The 24,434-nt window shown below is 49.9% G+C and overlaps 1 protein-coding gene across 2 annotated transcripts in view; it reads right to left on the bottom strand.

Moving 5' to 3' along the window:
• The window catches only part of PRC1 (protein regulator of cytokinesis 1), a 558,854-nt gene that overhangs the window by 419,687 nt on the left and 114,733 nt on the right, over nucleotides 1–24,434 (bottom strand). For both annotated transcript variants that reach the window (XM_085644386.1, XM_085644387.1), the window contains exon 7: nucleotides 7,080–7,227. In XM_085644386.1, the coding sequence (XP_085500512.1) occupies nucleotides 7,080–7,227 (148 nt within the window). The remainder of the gene's footprint in view (nucleotides 1–7,079; nucleotides 7,228–24,434) is intronic.

The following is a 24,434-nucleotide window of genomic DNA, read 5'->3' on the forward strand; positions in this document are numbered from 1 at the left end:
GACCTGCAGAGGTTGCACACTTTATGCAAGTCGGTGCGCGGAAATTTGGCAAGACACCCGGGACATAGCAGTGGATGGATCGGACTCCATTCAAGCTAGCACGGTGAGCACGACGGCCTACCTCAAGTTTTCCGATAGAAAATTTTCCGAAGTGAGACGATGCACGTCGAATGAGGAACTGCGATCAATAACAATACCGTCGAGGGTAGTGGATTGCGCGTCAAAGGGGTCCGTAAACGGTAACGAACTGGAGCGCAGCATTACACTTCCGAACCCGATGGCGGAAAAAAAAAAATATCTAAGGATGGAGTTGATGCCCATGCGCACTATCACCCGAAATGAGGAGTCAGCTACTTTGTGACAAGACTTCTTCGAACAAAAACAAAGTGCAAACATCCGGACTCAACACCAAAGCATATGATCTACAGCTAATATGCCTCGAACAGGGAGGTCCAGAAGAAAGCTTGGAGCTCACTCTTCCTGCGCGCAGAGGTGATGGCCACCAGAAAGACAAGTCAGAATCCTGAGAGAACAGTTATGTAGCAGCTCAAGGGGAAAAGGAGGAAAAAAGATGAGTAATGCCCTGAAGGAAGCTATTTTCAACAGGGGACTTGAAAAGAGAAGGCTGATCAGGAAGCTTAAGGAAGGCTAAAATGGCCGAGAGGTAGCCTTTTAGAGTGCCCAGAACAAAGCCCTGCTGGGCCAAAGAAAGAAGGAACAAGAGAACCTCAAAAAGAGGGGCGGAAAGGGGGGATCCACAGCCTCTACTGTACACCACGCCACAAATTTGTTCAATCGACAGACGTATACCGTCTTAGTGGAGGGACGCCTGGCTGCCAAGATAAAATCACAGACTTCAACTGTCGCCGCTCAATCTCCACACAGGACAGGTTTGGGTGGAGGACCATCTCCTGCAGCTGCGACAGAAGGTTCTCCTGAAGAGGCAGTCCAATCAGAGGATCGATTGCCATGTGCAATAGCTCTGGATACCAGACTCTTCGTGCCCAATTCGAAGCCACAAGAATGACTTGGGCCCAGTCGCGCTTGATCTTCTTCAGCACTCTAGGCAGAACAGGTATAGGCGGAAAGGCGCATGGAAGACCGCAACTCCACTTGCGACAAAAAGTGCCGCCAAGCGAGCGCCGCCTTGGAAATTCCAAAGCGCAGAATTTCTGACCAAGATCTAACCACTGCTGAAAGAGACTTGGCACCACCTCTGAGTGAAGACGACATTCGTGATCCATCATGCACTTGAGGCCGAGTTCAACTGCCCTGGCGATCAGGGAACCTGCCAGGTGTTGAACCACCAGGGATATGCCCCGATGTTCCAGCTATGTCCAGAGGCAGAGGGCCTCCTAACATAGTGTGCACGACCCCAGCCCACCTTGATAGTTGTAGGATCATACGGCGGTGGTGTTGTCTGTGAAAACCTACACTACTCTTCCCCGGACAGAGGGAAAGTATACTTTGAGTGCAAGACGAATCGCCCGAAATTCTAGAAGGTTGATGTGGAGACCGGACTCCGCCGGAGACCAGAGGCCTCTGATCTCAGTCGCTCCCATGTGGCCGCCCCATCCCAGAAGTGATGCATCTGTCACCACTGTGAACTCTGGTTGGGGAAGGGAGAGGAATCTGTCATCGACCCAATCCTGGTTTGTGAGCCACCACTGCAATTGGTGTGCAGTGCCCGCCGAGATCTGGACGCAATCGAACAGGTTTCCCCTGATGTTGTGCGCACTGGAACTTCAGGTCCCACTGCAGAGCCCACATATGCCATCTGGCATGGTCCGCAGTAGCATGCAGGAGGCCCTCAGGCCCTGTGGCCGGAGGGTCATCCTGACCGAAACTCGGGATAGCGGCTGAAAGAACAGAATCAAGCCCAAATATCTCGGACTCGATGTTCGGGAGGATAGACCTGAAACTGTGTTGTGTCCAGTACCGCTCCAATGAAAAGGAGCTTTTGAGAGGGAATCGGGTGCGACTTCGGCACGTTGATGGAGAACCCGAGCGAATGCAGGAGGTCGACCGTAGTCTGGAGGTGGAAGACGACAGCCTGGGGCGAGCACGCCTTCAACAGCCAGTCGTCGAGATAGGGGAAGACTGGAACCCCTGATCTGCGAAGATGAGCTGTGACCACCATCGCTTTCCTGAACACCCGAAGGGCGCTAGTAAGGGCAAAGGGGAGCACGGTAAACTGAAAGTGCTCGTGGCATACCGTGAACCATAGGAAACGCCAGTGGGCCGGCAGGACTGGGATGTGAAAATAAGCTTCCTGCAAGTCCAACGCTACCATCCAGTCTCCATGGTCTAGGGCAGACATGACCTGAGCTAGCATCAACATATCGAACTTCTCCTTCCGGAGGAAGCGGTTGATGTTCCTGAGATCCAAGATAGGACGCAGGCCTTTGTCCTTCTTGGGTACCAGAAAGTAGTGGGAATAGCAACCACAACCTACTTCTGGGACAGGAACTAGCTCGATGGCCCCCTTGGCCAAGAGTACCAAAACTTCCTGTTGGAGAAGGGGAAGATGATCCTCCGACATGCGATGGTACTGAGGCGGCATGGTGGGAGGAGTAGTCTCGAAGGGGAGGGTGTAGCCCCCATTTGCAAAACCCACCTCTCCGATGTGATGGTGCGCCAGTGGGGGAGGTGATGGCAAATCCTGCAGCCCACTGGAGTTTGTTGCTCCTAAGAGGTCAGACTAGGAAGGTTTGAAGGCTGCTACAAAGTGGGCTGTGGTGGACTGGCAGGCCCGCTGGCCCCCAGAACGTGATTCCCACGTAATTGGCCGTGCTGGGGCTGAACAGCTTGTCCTGGCCTGTGGCTCTGGGCGGGACGTGGTGGGGCACCCCTTCCATAGCCACAAAAGAGGCAAAGGCAGACTGCACAGGAGAGGCCCAAAGACCTGGCCGTAGCCCAAGACTCCTTAAAGCTCTCCATCGCGTTGTCTGTCTTGTCGCCGAATAGGCGACGTCCATCAAAGGGCATGTCCATAAGAGTGGATTGGACAGCCCCTGAAAAACCAGTCGACCTCAACCAGGCTTAGCGCCGAAGGGCTACCGATGTAGAAATCGTACTGCCTAGCAAGTCAGCGATATCCAGCCCACAGCGGATGGTAAAATTCGCTGTTTCTCTCCCCCTTCGGCAACTGCCTGAGTGTATGGCCCGGGCCTCCTCCAGGCACTGAGGCAGCACTTGGGCAACAGTGTCCCACACGCAGTGGGTATAAAGGCCAAATAGACATGGTGTTTTACCGACCGCAGTCCCAAGCAGGAGGAAGAAAGCATCTTCCCAAGATGGTCCCGCTTTTTGTATTCGGTATCAGGTGGAATGGAATGGGTTTTTGTAAAGCACATCGATACTCGGGAGCATCCCAGCCCTGAGCGGAAAAACCAGAAGGGGCAGGCCAGAAGTTAAGGGAAGAGCCAGGTCTTCAAATGCTTTTGAAAGATAGAATGAATGGGTTCACTACAGAGATCAAGCGGGAGAGCATTCCAAAGTTTAGCGGCATTGTATGAAAAAAGCCTACCCCCACTTCTGGCTCTCTTGATTCTGGACACTTCTGCCAAGTGAAGCGTGTCGGAGCAAAGTCTTCTGGAGGCAGGTGGAGTGGTAGGGAATGCACCCTTGGAGGTGGAGGCTTGGACCACCTAGCTCTCACGGGTGGGGTGTTGGAAGAGGAAAGTGGGGTCGCCCGGGGCAGGCGGTGGCATCGGGCCATCATCCTATCCACAGGAGCGAATGTGTTGGGGCTGGACCTGGTCCCCAAAAGGATGTTTGTTAGGGCTTCATTAAACAGCAACAGGGGCTCCGATGCCGGTTGAAGCACCTCTGTCAGGAGGTTAGTCCAGACTGCCACCGTAGGTAGCTCGAGGTGGAGAGCCTCGGCCACCCTACGCAACACCACTGCGTACGACGCTCCCTCCTCCGTAGCCACGGTAGGAGGAGACATGCCATGGTCTGGTGAGGTATCCAGACCACTGGCTTCCTCCAGTCCGGTTCATACCCTAACTGGTCGGTTAAAGGGTCTCCAGAACCCTCACAGCACTCCTCACTCACCTCTGGCTGCCAATCTGGTCTCAAAGAGCCAGGGTAGAACAGGGGCACAAAAGTACCAGTTGGCACCTGATCCAGCATTGGTCAGCATCAGTTTGGCTCAGTGTCCACCTAGACGATGCCATTTGCAGACGTGGTGCCGATGGAATCGGCGCCAGGGGAGGTGTCACAGGGCTGACCGGCGCCGAGCCGGATCCAGTCCTGGATCCAAGGGGTGCTGATGATGGATCCGCCCAGGGTCCCCAGCCGAGTCCGCGGAGCCCGAAGGCGGGCCGGCAGAGTCTGGCTGCCAAAGATGGCATGCATCGCTTCATAAAATTGACGAAGCTGGGCAGGGGTCGCTCGAGGTCCCACGTAGAGCGCTAAGCCCTGAGTCGGCCCTATCCGCTACGCACGCGGAGCTGCCGGGGGGCACCACCCACATCCCTCGTTGCGGCCGACGGACGGGGAGAAGTCAAAGAGCGATGATGCTTCTTCGACTTCTTCTTGTGCTTTGACTTACCTGACCCAGAGTGCAAAGACTTGGACGCAGAGTGATGATGGCTCCATGGCCGGTCCCTCGACCCCCTACGTGACCGGTACCTCCAAAGGCGCGGAGCAGACTGCCGGGCTTCAAGAAGCTTTCGGAACCGCTCCTGCAAAGACTTCGGATTTATGGTCCGGCAGTCAGAGCACGACTTTGGGTCATTTTCTCTTAAGTGCCACCTGAAATATGGTCAAGCCCTCCCGGACCTTTAGGAGCCAGGGTTAACCCAATGATGAAGCATGACACTACTAAAGTTTGTTAGGGTTATTCAACAAAAAGGAATTGCTTCCTTTCCCACACTTGAGCGGTAGGTACCCTGGAAGGTTTTGACCAATGCCCAACTGCCTCTAATCTAGGTACTATACCGGGGTTGGACATATACTTGAGTTGGGAGGACGTATCCCCACTAGGAGCCCCCCTCCACCCTTCCCGCCCTGGAGAAGATCCCTTCCCCAAGTAGCCATAGTTTGAGAGTAGGTAGAGCCTAGCACGGACGGCGAGAGCCTAGCACAGACGGCGAGAGCCTAGCACGGACGGCGAGAGCCTAGCACGGACGGCGAGAGCCTAGCACGGACGGCGAGAGCCTAGCACGGACGGCGAGAGCCTAGCACGGACGGCGAGAGCCTAGCACGGACGGCGAGAGCCTAGCACGGACGGCGAGAGCCTAGCACGGACGGCGAGAGCCTAGCACGGACGGCGAGAGCCTAGCACGGACGGCGAGAGCCTAGCACGGACGGCGAGAGCCTAGCACGGACGGCGAGAGCCTAGCACGGACGGCGAGAGCCTAGCACGGACGGCGAGAGCCTAGCACGGACGGCGAGAGCCTAGCACGGACGGCGAGAGCCTAGCACGGACGGCGAGAGCCTAGCACGGACGGCGAGAGCCTAGCACGGACGGCGAGAGCCTAGCACGGACGGCGAGAGCCTAGCACGGACGGCGAGAGCCTAGCACGGACGGCGAGAGCCTAGCACGGACGGCGAGAGCCTAGCACGGACGGCGAGAGCCTAGCACGGACGGCGAGAGCCTAGCACGGACGGCGAGAGCCTAGCACGGACGGCGAGAGCCTAGCACGGACGGCGAGAGCCTAGCACGGACGGCGAGAGCCTAGCACGGACGGCGAGAGCCTAGCACGGACGGCGAGAGCCTAGCACGGACGGCGAGAGCCTAGCACGGACGGCGAGAGCCTAGCACGGACGGCGAGAGCCTAGCACGGACGGCGAGAGCCTAGCACGGACGGCGAGAGCCTAGCACGGACGGCGAGAGCCTAGCACGGACGGCGAGAGCCTAGCACGGACGGCGAGAGCCTAGCACGGACGGCGAGAGCCTAGCACGGACGGCGAGAGCCTAGCACGGACGGCGAGAGCCTAGCACGGACGGCGAGAGCCTAGCACGGACGGCGAGAGCCTAGCACGGACGGCGAGAGCCTAGCACGGACGGCGAGAGCCTAGCACGGACGGCGAGAGCCTAGCACGGACGGCGAGAGCCTAGCACGGACGGCGAGAGCCTAGCACGGACGGCGAGAGCCTAGCACGGACGGCGAGAGCCTAGCACGGACGGCGAGAGCCTAGCACGGACGGCGAGAGCCTAGCACGGACGGCGAGAGCCTAGCACGGACGGCGAGAGCCTAGCACGGACGGCGAGAGCCTAGCACGGACGGCGAGAGCCTAGCACAGAGCCTAGCACGGACAGCGTTACCACGGACAGCGAGAACCTACCGCGGGCAGCGAGAACCTACCGCGGACAGCGAGAACCTACCGCGGACAGCGAGAACCTACCGCGGACAGCGAGAACCTACCGCGGACAGCGAGAACCTACCGCGGACAGCGAGAACCTACCGCGGACAGCGAGAACCTACCGCGGACAGCGAGAACCTACCATGGACAGTGAGAACCTACCATGGACAGTGAGAAACTCCAGTGCAACTGCAGGAATGGTATGTGAAAATATGCATCCTGCTAGTCAAGAGACACCATCCAGTCATCATGCTTTGAGTGCCAAAGCATCTGAACCATGGACAGCATCTTGAGATTCTCCTTAAACAGGTGAGTTCCAGAATGGGGTGCAGTACATTGACAGTCTACGGAACCAGGAAATACCAGGTGAGCAAGCACCCATGTCCAATTTTCTTATCTGGGACCAGGAAAAATAAAGAACAGGTCCTTCACCATAAAAGCCCAATCCTGACCACAATGGTTTGGTCCAGCTGTCTCAAGTTAATAAGGGCGTGGGCAATACCTTTCATGAGACCCTGTAGATGAAGAATATTTATAAAAGCTTATTTAAAAACCAATGGTCAGAACTAACGCATTTCAAAGGAATATTTGGCCCAATCAGATTCATCAATGTCAATAAGTGAACAACATCTGTTCAGTTGATGAGAAACACAGAAAACAAAAAGATAAAGTTGAACACTGTCTGAACAGATGTGTAGTGTGAAGCCAAAGGAATGTAATGATCGAACAAGGAGAGCATTAGGATAATAAATACAATTACATACAGTCATTCAAAGGTGAAAAGGCTTTCCTCTGCTCATCATTGTAGAAACACTTATCCCAGTAAGACATCAATTCAGTTCTAACTTCATTTATAAGGTGCTGCAGATTTTCCAGCTTAAGGTCGTCTAATAGTTTCACTTCATTTTTCAACTGCAAAAGAAGGAAAAAATGAAACTGCTTCTCAGAAAAAAAATAAAAACAGGAGAAAATATTTAACTTTATTAAATTTTCAGATGTTGGAAACAAATATAGGGGGAAAGGACCGAGATTACATTTGTTGTTGGACCAGGCAAGAATGGTATCCTGCAGCTTCACAATACTCAAATATTCAGCTTCCTAGTCTTAATATATCAAACAGTATAATGGCCACCCTTATCAGAGAGACAGAAAATGTCAATTAAACTTCACACAGATTCCAGTCTGTATGCCATTTACAACAAATGTAAGTGGTGTTAAGTTCAACATACGCAATAGGATATATAAAGACACTAGATGTATATTTTATGTATGCTTGCTTTTATTGCAAAAAGCGCAGCGGTATAAAAACTACATTTCATAAGGAACATTGAAATGTATAAAATATTTCACTGATCTTGGAAAAATATTGATTACATCACTTTAATGACCGTTCACAAACCATCCTACAACTCATTATCATAAGGGCTGCTAGGATTGTATGGCACAAAAGATGAAATTACAAAACTTATTTAAATTGTGGCAAAAAAACATTATCCGATGGCTTACATCAAGTCAGTATGTAGCGCGAGTGATGTTGCTACTGCTGGGGACATTTTGATGAGGTGTCAAACAAACAGATTGAGCCTGGTGAGTGACGGATTGGGGGCGAGCAGAAAATTCATACATTTTGTTTACTCGAGGTCATTAAAGGGGGCTGTTTTTGCTTTTTTTTCCTTCTTTAAAACGGCATAACATCACATCGGTTACCCATGTTAGAAAACGTCCACATTGGTGGAGAAGTATGTTGAACGCGGGGCGGGGCCTTTATGTACTACCTTGTTCCTTTTTTGATATCAGAGGACGAAATGCATGAAACTTCCCTATTGCCATAGGTCAATGGCTACGTGACACTGAAGCAAATAATGTACTTATAAAAACCAATACAAATATATATATATTTTTTTTTTAAGTCAGTATGTAGGGATGTGCCGCATGTGTTTGCAATATGCATGCGCTTTGTGTATGCGCACTTATAAACAGTAATATTACAATATTACATGGAAGATTTTGGGCTCCATTTTGGGAGACCCAGGACGGACTGGAAGAGCATAAGGAGGTAGAGGAATTTCCCCAGATAGATTTGTGGAATACTATAGTCCATGTAGGAAGTTGGCTCTTTAAATAGTGGACCAAAACGAGGTACACTGTGTAAAAAATCCAGGCTACCCTTATTGGTTTACAGAAGCAAAAATACCAACACTAAATGCTCACTTTTGTGTTAGTGTGGGCAAGGAATTTAGGCTTATCAGAGGGTAGTACTCAGCATTTGTTGTACTCTGAGGCAATAAATGAGACACACAAGAATAAATCGAGACCAATTTCGAAAATAATCATTTTTATATACATTTTGATACCAAGAACTTTATTATGAATTATGTACTTTGAAAAATAAATAAAAAATGTACAAGTAAATTGTTCACTTAAATGTATCTTTACGCAGCAATGCTTCTCTATAGGATAAAAGGCATATGTTGCATACAGTTATTTGCGATCAGTGTAATGGGTGTAGGAAGGTAGAATCCTAGCATGGTTACCCCAACTTTGTGCCTGGTGTCAGTGTGTTTCTGACCTAGTTTGACTGGGATCCTGATAATCAGGACCTCAGTCACTGTGCTTTCTCCTAAATTGACCATGGACTGTCAGAATAAAAGGGATTGGTAGAAAAGCGTAGAGAAGTGTCCTTGACCAGTAGATCAAAAGGGCATTCCCCTTCGACCCCAGTTGGTGAAATAAGGAAGAGTAGAGTTGACATTTTTTGTTTTCTGCATCTGCAAATAGGTCTATTTGGGGATAGCCCCATTGCTGAAAAAGTTCCTCTAGTGCTTGGTTTAGAACCCACTAGTGGTTGTATTGAATAATATGACTGAGGAAATCTGCTTCTGTATTTTGAACACCTGGGAAGTGTACTGCTGTTGACGTAAAGTCCCAAAGGTCTGACTCCATCTTAGGTAGGCCCCCAACTCCATCTTGGGACATGGAGGCCACCATCTTCCTCAGCTTAAACAATAAACACCACAATATTTACCGTTTTATGCAGAATCATTGTCATGTCTGCCTTTTAACCATTTCTTAATTTGTAAGAAAATAAAACAAAACATTAAGTGCCTGGGCTCTTGTCTGGCGACCACTGCAGCTTACACAACACATTGCACCTGCCATGCTGCGAATGGTCCGAACACCACAACTACTAACCATCACACTCCTACAAGTGTCACAATCCAGACTATTCCAGGTCCCCAAAGTTATAAGAATGTCTTGGGTGGCAGGTAACAGTAATTTGTAATGTATTTTGAATTAATAATTCACTTTCATTCATATCTAAATTAGCCAGACATCACCACCTTATGGTATATTGTCACAAGTACCGGTGTTGACAATTAAGTGCTGGTGCCGAGCAACAAACACCACTGGCTCAAATTAAGTACTGCTTTTAACACGGTTGTTCTCTTTCTAGGAATTTCGGTATATTCAAGTTTTCCGATTAATGAAAGATAAAACATCGAAGGCAACAATCGTCTGGGTCAAAATGTCTACTCACCACCATGTCCAGAATAAGTAACAATCCATATAGACATAATCAAAAAACAGTTTTCTGCATTGACGTCCTGTGGCCTTATATGTCCATAAGGAGGCGCCTGAAACGCATACCTTGATGCACATAATCTTTGTCAGACATTCCTAAACTTAGGTCAGAATTACAATCTTTAATAAGATTTAAGATACAAGGACTGTCATTTGACCACTTGTCAAGAGGTCCTTTGTCCTGATTATCGCCCCAGATTCTGCCAGAGACCGTCTCACCTACTGCCAGAAACAATTCACACTTCACAGATGATGCACCTCACCTGAGGCCTGGAGCGGATACCTTCAAGTACCAGAGGAAAACAGACAGACTGCTTCCGTAGTGGGAGTTTGCCATTCACGGCAAACCGTGGCTTCACACCTTCGCTGAGAGACATCATTTGCTGTCAACAAGGTATGCACTGCGTCCCTTCTCCCTAAGAAACTCTAGATTGCAAGTTGTTCTACCTTTCCTACTCATAGTATAGAGCATAGAACTATTCATTAGGCTATAGGTAAAATTTTAAAATGACATTCCAGCCATGTTCAGTATTTATTACAAGCCTTGTTGCAGGTTTTATAATATTCTGTGTAGTTTTAGATGTACTGAAAAACAGATTGTTGCTGTAGTAATAAATAATTTTAACTTAAGTATTCATCTTAGCACAGTGTGTGTGATACTGTGAATAACAAAATAAGGTTTTTTGCTGTTTGCATGGTGTCCCTGATCCTTTTATGGGATTATTAGTAACCCAAAGGCAATATTTCTATTTAAATTACCATTGAATAGTGTTTTGCAGGGCTACAATAACTTGTCTTTCACAATCATCACTGGTGCATTGATCCAAGTTCACCTGTGTCACCCGTGGGTAGAGTTACGCCACAGTCGTAACTTACGCAACACCGTAATCAATAAATCATGGATTTATAAAGTGCGGCAAATCCCCCATGAGCATCTCAATGCACTGGAGTGGATAGCTGCTTGGTGGTGATCCAGTTATTGGAACAACCTTCTCTTAAGGCATTTCCTGAATTCCTGCAGCGATGAGGCGGTCTCGAGGTTCAGGGAAAGGTCGTTGCAAGCCTTGGCCCCAGGTATGAGAAGAAACCCTCTGCTGTTGCTTCTGCAGATTGGGGGGGGGGGGTGGGAGGGGGGAGTGGAAGTGTAGTGAGGGGCGGGGTGGGGAGGGGGCGGGAGACTGATCATAGGTGTCTGGTAGGTTGGTGAAAGGTCAAGCGTTTGTCAATCTAGTTGTCTTTTGCAGTGCAGGGATTTGTATGCATGGGTCAACATCCTTAACTGTCATCTCATCAGGAGCAAGTGCAGTTTCTTGAGGTGCGGTGTGATGTGGGTCGGTCTGGGGCAGGGATGAGTCTTGCCGCAGAATTTTGTATGGTCTGTATTCTCTTCAGGAGACACGTGGCGATTTCTACTTAGAGCGTGTTCCCGTAGTCCACCTGCTGGCAAAGAGTCTGCGTGACGGTTGTTCTGCTGTGGACTTTGTAGCCCCCTGAAGATTGTGCAGAGCATTTGAAGGTTGTGGAAGAAGGTGGATGGGACTGCATTTACCGGTTTCTTAATAGATCGCTTGCTGTCCCAAGTTGATTCCGAGGTTGTGTGTGTGGTCTTTCTGGGCAAATGATGGGTAGAGTTCAGCATGCCATCATGCGTCGTTCCATGGTGGTGTGGTTTTCCCCAAGATGAGGACCTACATCTTGCCCGTGTTGATCTGGAGACAGTTGTCCTTTCAAACAATTGTGGAACCTGGCTTTAGTGGTGGAGAGATCCGAAAGCAAGAAAAGCTGGGTGTCGTCACCAAAGGAGATGCTGTTGAGTCTCATCTGTCCGTGCTGGGCAGTGGAGTCATGCAAGTGTTGAAGAGGGTGGAGTTGAGGTATGAACACTGGGAGACACCACAAGTGATCTTGGGTTTCGAGGTGAACAGTGGAAGAAGGATTTCCTGGGTTCGTCCGGTGAGGTAGGAGGTGATCCATTTGAGGCCATATCCCTGGATCCCGATATAATTTTTAGGTTCCGCGAAATGAGTCATTTACATATGGTCTGTGATTCGAGGGACAGAGGTCTGGAATGTGTCCTTCCCCATTTGTTCAGATAATGCATTGTTGTAGTATGGTCAGTCTGAATCAACAGGTAGTTCGTATTTATAACAGGAATGAAGCCCTTCAATGCTGGGTGTACCGTTCTCAGTTCTGGAGGATTGATATAAGACAAGACACTTCTTTGTCCAACTGTATTCCTTGAGTATGTAAATTACCCATGCAAGCACCCCATCCTTGGAAAGCAGCATCTGTAACAAGTTTGGGCTGGGAGATTCTGATGGAAGGGGATACCTGTAGGAAGCTTGGTTTCTATTTCAGGAACCCCCCCCTTTTTGCCAGACTACTGATGCAATTTGACTTGATATGCCCAGAGTCCCTGCTAATCAGGTTCCCAGGGCCTGTGCTCTTTCCCAAACCTGTACCTTGTACCCCCAATTGGCACCTCTGGCCACATGCCAATCTCTTGGAAAAGGCACAGGACACTGTGGCCATGGAAGGCTTCCAAGGTTTTGCCCACTTATTGTGCCACCCTTAGAGAAGCATTTACCTGTTACTTTCCGAATTTGACTCAAAAGTCAGATTGGAGTCAAGCCATACTCTAGCATTTTTTACCTCTGTTTTAGGGGTTGGAAGTTGACCAAGGGTCTAAGGCCACCCTGCAGAAGTCCAGACAGACAGTGCCCCTCCCACTATCACCTCCTCTGTTTTACCTCCATTGAGTTTCAGGCATAGATTTGACATCCATGCTGTTACCTCTACCAGGCATTGGGAAAATTGGTGGGCAGTGGGTTCAGGCTTTGAGACAGTGTGACAATTAGCTGTGTGTCAGCGTATGATACAATGGACACCTTATGACCTTCCACTATACTGGCGAGTGGCCCCAAGTATTAGCTAAAAAGCGTGGGGCTCAGGATTGAGCCCCGAGGGACTTCTTGAAATAGGGGAGATCTCTTCGATGTATACGAGTCTTGCGTGACCTGGAAACCCCGTGACGCCAGGAAGGATATCGTCCAGCGAAGGGCCATGCCCCTAACACCATAGGCCTCTAATCTTTGAAGGAGGCGGCAGTGGGAGACTGTGTCAAAAGCTGCACTGAGATCCAGCAGGATCAGTGCAGCTGTATGTCCTTAGTCTACCTGTTGTCTTAGGGATTCTGTGGCCAGGAGCAGAGCGGTCTCAGTGGAATGTGCAGCTTGGAAACCTGATTGGGAGGGGTGCAGTAGGGCATTTCTATCGCTATGATCGGTAAGCTGTACATTTACTAATTTTTCTGCAATTTTTGCAAAAAAGGGCAGAAGCGAGATGGGGCGAAAGTTCTCTAGCACAGAATTTTTTCCTTAGTGGGCGAACCATGGCTTGTTTCCATTCATAGGGGACTTCTCCCGATTGGCAGGAGCGGGAGATTAGCTCCGAGATGAGTGGCATAATGCGATTGTCTCCCTTCAACAGTGTTTCTGGGTGTGCTGGGTCCCGCGGGGAGCCAGATTTAATTCCGTTAGCTAGCTTCCTCATCTCATCTGGCTCTAGCACTTTAAATTAATCTAGGGTTTTCCCCTTAAATACTGTGACAGACTTACATTCACTGATTCTGCCCCGACGTGCTTCCATAGGAAACGTGTCATGAATCTTTGCCACTTTCCCTGCCAAGAAGTCAGTGATTCTATTGCAGGACTCTTCCGAGATAGTAGGGGAATCAGTTAGTTTTTCCGTTGACTGTAGGGATTTTAGTATGGCGAACATTTCTTTTGAGGAGTTTTTTGCCCTTTCAATCTTACCGGTATAGAAATCAAAGCAATTTTCTTTATCAATGTAGTATATTTTCTGTTCTTGCTTATACTCCCCCTTAATTTTGATACAGTAGTTTTTTTGCCATCTGCGTTCCAACTGTTCACACTTTTAGTTGGCCTTTATTAATGTTTCATTGAACCATGGTGCGGATGCCTTCGCCCTCTTGGTATTTATGGTGGTACATGGTGCTACTTCATTCAGTGCTTCTGTTATTCATGTGACCACTTGTCTGTTGGCTATATTTATGTCCTTTTCCATTTTGGGCTCATTTTTGTTTTGCAGTGCCTGTGTAAACTAAGTAGGATTAAAATTGTCCCACTTCCTACAGGTAACTGTCTGTTTAGGCTTCTTGACTGGTGGACCCTGAAGCGGAATGAGAAAAGGGATTATATGGTGGTCTGACCAGGGAACTGGCCAGGATACTCCCACTTCAATATCTGTTATATTAGTAAAGATTGGGTCTAAGATATCACCCGTTAGGTGTGTTGGAGCGCTAACCTTTTGTGCTAAGTTAAACATCATGAGGTCTTTATAAGCAGTTTGTACCTCTAATTTCTCAGTTTCATCAAAGTGTATGTTCAGGTCACCTAAAACGAGGAGTTTGTTGTGACGTATCGCTTTATGAATCACATATATGAGCGGAGGTAGGAATGCGCAAGGAGAGGACTGCATGAGCAGAGAGGCAGAAGTAACAAAAAGAAGGCAATGTGCAAACAGGTGGGAGTGAGAAGGAGCAAAGTCAGTGTGTGTGCAGAGGTTGAAGTAAAGAGATGAGAAGCAGATGGGAGTGAAAAAAAAAAAGACTGAACAGAAGTGGAGCGAACAGAAGTGGGAGTGAGCAGAGGTACAGTGTCAGTGTGTGAACAGAGGGGGCAATCTGAAGGCCGTGGTTAAGGGCTGTTCATTTGGCGATGTAGAGTCTTTTTAATGAGCAGAAAGGGCCTGCTACCTCCAGCAATAGATTCGGACTCCATGTTACAACAGGAAGCCCAGAGGTGCAATGAGTAGTAATTGCATGGTTGAAGGAAAATCTGGAGTTCACGAAAAACTCCTCTACCACAGCAGGCATGTCAACAAGAGAAGCTGAACTGTCCATAGGTACAACTGGATGCAGAAAACATGAAGAGGCTGGAGCATGAGTCCAACAAGCGAGAAGGAAGCAAGAGTAGTTGCGATGCAAGGTGAAATTAAGTCAGTCAGTCTCATTAAAAAGGGAACAGTCAGGAAGTGCACCTGCAAAGAATCAAAAAGTAGTGGTCTGTCATACTACCTAGGGAAACAGTATGTTAAAACGAAGGAACCTGGAATGGAATACAGGCTATAAAAATTAGGGCACAATGTGGTCTGCAGCTCTGCAGAGACACTAAAGGCTGTAATCAACTTTCCCTGTATGCAGGTTACAGAGACACCAGATGCTAGAAACCTAAACTCGTCCATAATGCTTTATGGCAAGGGCAAAGTGGCAATTGTCGAGGGCCCCCACCTTTCAAGGGACCCTGATAATGTGATCTTTCTATCACTCAATTTCACCTTTGTCAATTTTTCTAATGTTGCTTTCTTCCTGCCGATTCGAATTAGCAGAAAATCCGTAATAAAATTCATGGTGGTTCTGAATGGGAGCCCCAAAATATGTTTGGCCCAGGGCCCCAAAAATTCTTAAGACCACACTGTGAGAAAGTGGCTCTGTATATACTGTTCCTTAATAGGTACAGGGTGTACAGAGTCCACAGACCCCAAGGGTTTAACAGAGGTTAAAGTTAGCTATAACCTTACTCTCCAAAGTGGTAGCCTGGTCGAGCAGTAAGGCAGGATCAGAGGACAGTGTAAAGCATTTGTTGTACACACTCAGTCAGCAAATAGTTCCACACACTCAATAACTGAACTCTAGGCCAATGGTTTGTCTATAAAAAAATATATGCTTGTTTTATTTTAGAACCAACATTTGGAATTCAAATATACTTTCGACAGGAGAAAATACTTTTGTATATGCAATAGACTTTTTAGTAAACAGTTACAAGTAGTTGCAATAGGCAACTCTATTTCTAAACACAATACATTGAGCTCAATGATAAATTCAAATTATATGCAACAGATTACTTTTTAGATTACTTTTGTAATTCCAGGCCTGGATCCTAGATCCAGTCCTGGGTCAGTTCTCAGAATCAGTTGTTAAAAGTCGACTTTGGTACTGTAATGATTTTTAACTAATATTTAGCTATTTTAAAAGTTAGCACTTAGAAAATATTTCAGAGCAAACAATCAATGATTCCCTATGGAAGGAAAGTTAAGTTACAGGTACAGTAGGTTATCGTTACTTTTGTAATCCAGTACTGGGTGCCTAGACTCAGTACTGGGACCTTTATCCAAAACCGGTAAGTAATTACGTTTTCAGATGTTATACGATTTTTGAAGAATATTTAGAAATTGCAGAAATCAACACTTAGAAGAAATTTCACAGAAAAACAGTCAATGGTTTCCTATGGAAGAAAAATGAGTTAAAGGTAAGTATAGTTGTGGGTACTTTTCAGAGTCAGTGCTGGGCACCAAGATCCAGCACTGGGAGCTCACCTAAGAGCAGGTGAGTAAATTCGTTTGTCACTCGGCTGATTTTTGGTGATTATTTGAAGATTTGAAAAGTCCACACTTAGAAGAAATTTCAGGAAAAAGCCAGTCAATGTTACCCTATGAGGAAAATAGAGTTTGCGGTTTAAGGGTAAGTACTCGACTGGCAGAGTTGAGGTTCTGGGCACAGACTCAGGGGTCTCCCAGGGTCAGGTAGGTATAGTTGTTTCACCCTCAGCGACTCTAGGGCGGCCGGGTGCAGAGAGAGTTAGGCCCAATGTTATCCTATGAGGGATAGGGGGGCCTGGTTTGGTGGCTGCTGTCTGGCAAGCCACGCGGCTGTGGGAGCTGGGCTCCTGGTCACTTACTCAGGGCAAGTGGGGAAGTAGGTTAGAGTAGAGTTTTCACGGCCAGGGCCACTCAGGCGGCTGGGTGCAGGGTGCTTTTGAGCCGTCGGGCGCTCAATTGATTTCTATGGGAAATCTCCGGTTTGGAAAACGACTGCAGGCTCGGGGACGAGGACTCTTCAGGTGCCACCACCACTTTGAGAGGTAAGTTGGGTAGTTGGAGGATAGGTAGGTACCCCAGGATTGGACACAGAGGGCCGTGGGGCGCCGGGTGCAGGGGTGCCTTTTGATGTCGGAAATCTTACCCTCTTGTTGATCGCGGTTGGGGTGGCACTCTGTTCTGAGGCTGCAAGCTTCTTCAGGATAGTCGAGGGGGGTCCTTGGGTGCCGGACTCGGGGTAACAGTCGCCGTGGGGTCGTCCTCGTGGGTTTAGTTCACTCCGGCACCGGCCAGGCTTGGCGGGTGCAGAGTGGGCTGGGATCACGGTTCCGGGCTGCTGCCAGGGGTGAAAGGTAGGTTCTGAGTAGAGCCTCTACTCATGGGAGTCCCAGGGGATCAGAGTTCAAAGGTAGCCAGGTCCTCCGGGGTTTCTGAGGTTGCTGGCCACAAGAGATGCCGGGTTTGGAGCAGGAGCAGTTCAGAGGTCGACAGGCCGGTAGGGCTGGGGCCAAAGCAGTTGGTGTCTCCCTCTCCTTCGCAGCTGCAGGGCAGGTCTTCTTTTCTTCTCGCTCTTCTTGTAGTTTCGGAATCTGGAATCTGGGGAAGGAAGGTTCAGGGTGCCCCTAAATACTAGATTTAGGGGCGTTACAGGTAGGTGAAGGCCAGGGACCAATGGGTCCTTGACCTGGGGTGGGTACACCCCCTATCCTGCCTCTCTCCTGTGGGAGGGGGGCAGTAGCCTAATCCTGATAGGGTAGGGCCTCCCATCTTCAAGATGGCGAGAGCCCGGAGATGTGCTTCACCTCGCCTCCCCCACCGGTGGGGTGGGGTGGGCAGGCTGGCACATCCCCTGTCCTTGTATGGGGTTTCCGGCCAAGATCCTTGGGGAGGAGATTTATCACCTCACCCAGGATGTGCATTGTTGCAGGCCCGGGAGAGCAGGGGCTCTCCCACCCAGGGGTCCAGCAACGTGTCTGCTGTGTGGCAGCCTGGGCAGCCTCAGAGCAGACGTGGATTGTAGGTTAGTTGTAAGGGGGCATCTCTAAGATGCCCTCTGGGGTGCTTGGTACATTAAATCCCACACTGGCATCAGTGTGGGTTTAATGTGCTGAGAAGTTCGATCCCTAACTTCCCAGTCTTCAGTGTTGACATTATGGTGCTGTGGAGCTTGTGTTTGACGAGCTCTCAGCACCATGTACTCTTAAATGGCAGCACTGCACTTACAGTGCCCGGGAATGGACCTGGGTACTGTAGGGGCACAGGGCTCCTGCTCCTGTGCCCACACCATGGGCATAAGGCACCCAGCCAGAGGGGTGGCTGACATATGCCTTGGCAGTGTAGGTGATGGGCATGGCACACAGATGTGTGCCATGTCGACTCTTCATTTTGTCCTGCACCCAGACACTCAGCCTGCAAAGGCAGTGTGTGTGTGTGTGTGTGTAAGGGTACAGGGCCTCTAAGGGTGACACAATGAGTGCTGCAGCCCTTAGGGGCCTTCCCTGGTCACAAGGCCCTGGGTACCTAGGGTACCATTTACCAGGGGCTGACATGTGGCCAGGGTTTGCCAATTTGGAGGTTGTGTGTTTTAAGGAAGGAACATAGGCCCTGGGCACCTGATTGGCAGGAGTCCAGGGTACACTCAGTCAAAGTACATTCAGCAATTTAGCAAAAAGTGGGGGCATACCATGCAAGAAAGATGGCACTTTCTCACACACACTGACCAGCAGGCAGATATCACAGAGCAGACAGGCAGGCTTCCTGACTAGGAGGGTAGGTTTGCTGACGGCTTGCAGGCTGCCAAAGAAGGGAAACAAGCTTGTCGGCGAGGGGGGGGGCAGACTGGACTGATCCACAGGAGGCCCCCTGCTGCGTGTTCAGGCCTTTAGGCAGATTGGAGAAATCAGGCTGCTAGTGGCGTGGACAATGCGGACGGAGACTTCCTCACAAAGGTAGCAGGAAGCTTGCTACAAGCCTCCTCCAAAGCCAGCTGTGAATGAATAACAGCTGATTTTTAAAGTGCCTTTGCTTCCCGCCAGTGCTGAGCGCATGTAGTCACTGAGGCTTTCAGTAAACCCAAAGAGGGTCACTTGAGCATGCACAGTAAAGTTGATATTGCGATGCTAGAGTGGCCCTCTTGTGTTCACTGAAACCCTCAGGAGATCCCAGTATGGAGCAGCTGTGCTGGACTTGCCCTAGCAAGAACGGGGCCATGAGAAAGGTCTGGCGGACCACTGGCGGCCCGCGGGCCGTGCTTTTAGTACGGCGGGTCCAGACCAATTCTTAGTCATTGTAAGTGCAGTAATGTCATTAAGAGTATATGGTGCTGGGAGTTTGTCATTATGAACTCCCCAGCACCATAATGGCTTTAATGAAAACTGGGAAGTTTGGTTTCAAACTTCTCAGCACATAAAACCCACACTGATGCCAGTGTGCGATTTAATGAAAAATGCACTCAGAGGGCATCTTCGAGATGCCCCCTGAAAAACAACCAGCCTCTGGCGGTTTCCCTCACTGGTACACACCAGCCTGCCACCACGAGACATGTTTCTGGACCTATGGGGAGGAGGATTCGCTCCCCGAGCCTAGAAACAAAGCCTTTGCTGGGTATAGGAAGTCACACCTCCACCAGGCCAGGAAGAGCCATCTGTGGCAGGGGATCTTCAAAGGCCTTGCCACCTTTGTAACGCGACCCCCAGCTTCTCCTATCAGGAGCAGGCCCAATTCCGGGGTCTCCTCCTTTTCAGCGGGAAGACAGGTGGGAAAAATTAGCACAGCTCAGGTGTGCCCACCTCTGCCAAACCCACCCCTCAGTTGGGGGAGGTAAAGGTGAAGCCCACTTCTTCAGTGCCCGCCATTTGCAGTTGGCAGTTACTTTTTTATTTATTTTTAAAACAGTTTTATATAGCAAGAACTTGACCCGAATCTGGTATCAGAGCACTTCACATAGCACCAGTTGCATTACATAAGGACATTCATTTTTTGTTAGGCAAGGGGTGATTAAGTGATTTGCCCAGAATCACAGGATGTTCAGCATCATTGCAGAGACTCTAACCCAATTCCCCAGATTCGAGGTAGACTACCCTAGCCGTTAGACCAACTCATCTCCCCTAATTCTCCAATAAGGATTAGGGATTGTGCCCACTCCCCCACGTGGGGAGAGCACAACAAGGGTGTAGTCACCCTAAGGGCAGTAGCCCATTCGCTACTGACCTGGAGACCCCTGAAACACCCCTAAATACAATATTTAGGGGCAGCCCTGAACCAAGAAGACATTACTGCATACTACGAAGGACGACAAAAGAAGATGCCCAGCAGAGGAGACTGAAGAGAAGAACTGACTTGGCCCACGCCCTACCAGCCAGTCTGCATCTTACGGAGACCCTGCGCCAAAAGTCACCTTGTCCTTCAGCCAGTAACCTCCAAAACCCCTGGGAGGACTGACTGACTTCAACAAAGATCGGATCTCCTGTGAACAGCAGCTCTGTTCAAAAGAAACTCCCAAAACAGACCGGGCGTGCTGAGGACAAATAAACCGGACGCCTGGAACCACCACTGCACCCGACTCCTGGAACCACCACTGCAGCAAACGCCTACAGCCCGAACTTGGGTGGCCCACCAGTCCCAGCGAGGCTCCCCATGCTTCGGAGTCCGAGTCCACCGTGGGATGATCCCTCCAGGACTCCCCAAAGTCACCTGCAGCCTCTACACAGAGACACCCTCCACCCCCGTAGCCGCAAGTGGCCGAGTAAAGTGAAATCCGACCTCAAACGACCCCCCTGCATCCAGTCGTCTTGGGGAAGAGAACCAGAGGTGCATATACGTCCGAGCCCTCCAACTCACCTGCCCAGCTGGGTGTTCCTCCCCGAACACTTCCTGGACCAAGCATGCAGCCAAAATCCAAAACCACCAACTCCCATTGTAAACAGGGCACCCAATGCCAAAACAGCACCCTGCACCTAGCTGCCTCTGCCATTCTGTGTGCACCTTGTGTGCTACACTGGATCCCTTTTTGCCCCAAGCCTAACACCAGGCGCTTTGCTCCCACAACCTTGTGGCCTACCTGTAAGCAGCCACATACCTGAGGCCCCCTATCCCCATTGGATAACATTGGGCCTCAGTACTCTGCACCCGGCCGCCCTAGTGCCGCTGGGGGTGCTTTGAAGGTGCATCCTTGACCCTGTGGGAACCCTGGGTCTAGCCCCAGAAAACCAACTCTCAAACCCAAGTACTTACCTTGAAACCGATAACGAATAGTTTCTTACCTGTCGGTGTAGTTTTGCAGCTTGAAGATCTTTCTGGATTCACTATGCTGTGCATTATTCCGCGATCTTGTGGTTGGGTCCGGATTCGTAGTCTTTTCTTTGTGTTTTTTTTTTTTTTTTTTTTCGTAGCCCAGGTGGGCGTCGACGTACACCATTTGGTGCACCTCCCGTGACGTCGTCGTGCTTCCTGCGGAAGTCCCACCTTTGGGGCGCCATCTTCGGGTTCTTTTTTCCTTTCCTCTTTTTTTTTTTTTTTAACCCTAGGCGATTGATTAATCCTTCTTGTTCCTTTATCTGTATGTTTGTATTTCTTTGATCTTTTCCATTTTACCCCCTCTTCCTCCAGCCTCATCTTCCTGGCGGAGGTGGGTGGGTTCGCTAGTGAATCCAGAAAGATCTTCAAGCTGCAAAACTACACCGACAGGTAAGAAACTATTCGTTTTGCAGCGTGAATCTTTCTGGATTCACTATGCTGTGCATCGATTTTGTAGCGGTTTTCCTAGTTCTGTGGCGGCTGGGTGGTAGATGAGCGTTGGTCGTTGAAAATGTGCTGAAGCACCTTCTGTCCAACCTGTGCTTCCTTGTTCATCTGAATGTCCACGCAGTAGTGTTTTGTGAACGTGTGCACAGATGCCCAAGTTGCCGCGAGGCATATGTCCTGGATGGGCGTGTTCGCCAGGAAGGCCACAGTGGCCCCTTTCTTCCTTGTGGAGTGAGCCTGCGGCCCCTCCGCTAGCTCCTGTCCAGCCTGTTTGTGGCAGAATTGAATAGTGAGGGCAATCCACCTTGCGATGGTGCCCTTAGTCACTGGTCTACCCATGAAGCTAGTAGCAAAGGACACAAACACCTGTTTCGACTTCCTGAGTTCCTTGGTTCTCTCAATGTAGTGCGTCACCGCTCTTCTGGCATCGAGGGTGTGCAGTGCCTTTTCTGCGTTTGTAGTCGGGTTCTGGAAGAAACTTGGTATCTGGATAGCCTGATTTATGTGGAACGCCGACACTACCTTGGGCATGAAGTGTGGGTCCGTTCTGAGGACTATTCTATCTTTGTGAATCTGAATGTAGGGTTCCTGCAGCGTTAATGCTTGAAGCTCGCTCACCCTGCGTAGTGAGGTTATGGCCACCAGAAAGGCTGTTTTCATAGTCAACATCTGCAGTGTGGCCTTGTGAATGGGTTCAAACGGTGCCTTCATGAGCTCCGTCAGGACCACATTCAGATTCCATGCCGGCGGCGGCAACCTTTTCGGGGGGGCCATCCTTTTGGCTCCTTCCATGAATCTCCTCACCACCTGCGAGCTGAAGAAACTTCCACCTTTTTCACCTCTGGTGTAGGCCACGATGGCCGCTAGGTGTACCCTTAGTGAGCTCGAGCAGAGGTTACTCTTTAGAAGGTGTGTGAGGTACCTCAGTACTGTTGAGTCTCTTGTCATTCTGTTTTGCAGGCCCTTTTTCCGGCACCACACAGTGAACCTCTTCCATTTTGCGCTGTAGCATTTTCGTGTAGTTGGTTTCCTTGCCTCCCGTAGCACTCGCATCGTGCTCGGCGGCAATCTTAGGTGCGCGAACTCTATGTCTTCAGGAGCCATGCCGCCAGGTTGAGGGTCTCTGGCTCTGGGTGCAGGACCTCTCCGTTTTGCATTGAGAGCAGGTCCTTCCTCCTCTCGAACCTGTATGGGTCGCCTTGTGCCATTTCTTGAATTTGTGAGAACCATGTCTGCCTCGCCCACTGCGGAGCCACCAGGATCAGGGTCATGTTGCTGGTTCTGCACTTGTCGAGCACTCTGTGCAACAGGGGTATCGGTGGAAAGGCGTAGGCAAATGTCCTCGACCAGCTTATCCATAGGGCATTTCCCTTGGATTGCTGATCTGGTTGCCTGGACGCGAAGCTTTGGCATTTTGCATTGTGGCGTGTTGCAAAAAGGTCTATTGTGGGAGTCCCCCATCTCCGGAAGAGTTTCTCCGTTTCCTGGCCATTGAGCTCCCACTCGTGTGATGCTGAGGTCTGCCTGCTTAGCCAGTCTGCCTCCACATTGTCCTTCCCCGGTAGGTGAATTGCCAGTAGATCTATACTGAGAGGTATGGCCCATCTCCAAATCTCCTGAGCTAGGGATGAGAGCGGGAACGACTGTGTCCCCCCCTGTTTGTTGATGTAGAACATCGCCGTGGTGTTGTCTGTTTGGACCAACACCCTCTTGTTGAACAGGTGCCTCTGGAATGCCTTCAGGGCTAGCAGGATTGTTTTCAACTCGAGGTAGTTGATATGGCGGACCGCATCTGCTGGGGCCCATAGACCCCTCACTCTGAGGTTGTCCATGTGCGCTCCCCATCCCTTCTGCGATGCGTCCGTGGTAATGGTCACTGTTGGGATTGGTGGTGTCAGGCTTCTCCCTGCTGTTATGTTGCCTCTGTTCCACCAAGTTATCTCCTCCTGCACTGCGTGCGTAACAACCACTAGATCCTCCCAGCTTCCGTTTGCTTGGGACCATTGTTGTTGTAGCCATTCCTGGAATGGTCTCATGTGCAGGCGTACATTCGGCACCAGCTGGATACAGGACGCCATCATCCCCATCATCTTGCTCACAGCCCTCACTGTCAGAGCTCGCCCCTTCTGGTAGAGCTTCGCCTCCTTCAGTAGAGCCTCTGTCCTCCTCTCGCTGGGCACTACTGTACTGTTGCGGGAGTTGATCTTTGCCCCCAGGAAAATCTTCACCTGCTCTGGTTCCATCGATGATTTTCCCCAGTGGATCGAGAATCCCAGTTTTGTGAGGGTGTCTGTTACGCGTTTTGCGTGCCTCTCGCACTTTCCGCGTGAGTTTGCCTTGACCAGCCAGTCGTCCAAGTAGGGGTAGACATGTATTCCCTGCCTTCGTAGGTGCGCCGCTACCGCCGACAGGCATTTTGTAAAGACCCTTGGTGCTGATTTTAATCCGAAGGCCAGGGTCGTGAACTGGTAGTGTTCTTGTTCGATGTTGAATCTTAGAAGGCCCTTGTGCCTTCTGTTTATTGGGATGTGAAGATAGGCATCCTTGAGGTCCACGGTGACCATGAAGTCCCCTTCTCTTATCTGTGGCAGAACCTCCCGCAGTGAAGTCATTTTGAACCTTTGCGTTCTGATGAACTTGTTTAGGTAACGGAGGTCTAGTATGGGTCTGAGGTCTCCGTCTACCTTCGGAACCACGAAGTAGTTTGAGTAGACCCCTTTGTTGCGTTCTCTGAACGGCACTGTCTCTATGGCTCCCTTTTGCAGGAGTTTCCGCGTTTCTTCTCTGAGTATTGCCAGTTCTTGGGCCGATCTCAGTCTTCCCCTTGGTTTCCTGTTTGGAGGTCTTTTCTCCAAATCTACGCAGTACCCGTACTGCACAACGTTCCGTATCCACTT

The sequence above is a fragment of the Triturus cristatus genome, chromosome 3_1 (genome assembly GCF_964204655.1).
Source record: "Triturus cristatus chromosome 3_1, aTriCri1.1, whole genome shotgun sequence".
Lineage (NCBI taxonomy): Eukaryota > Metazoa > Chordata > Amphibia > Caudata > Salamandridae > Triturus > Triturus cristatus.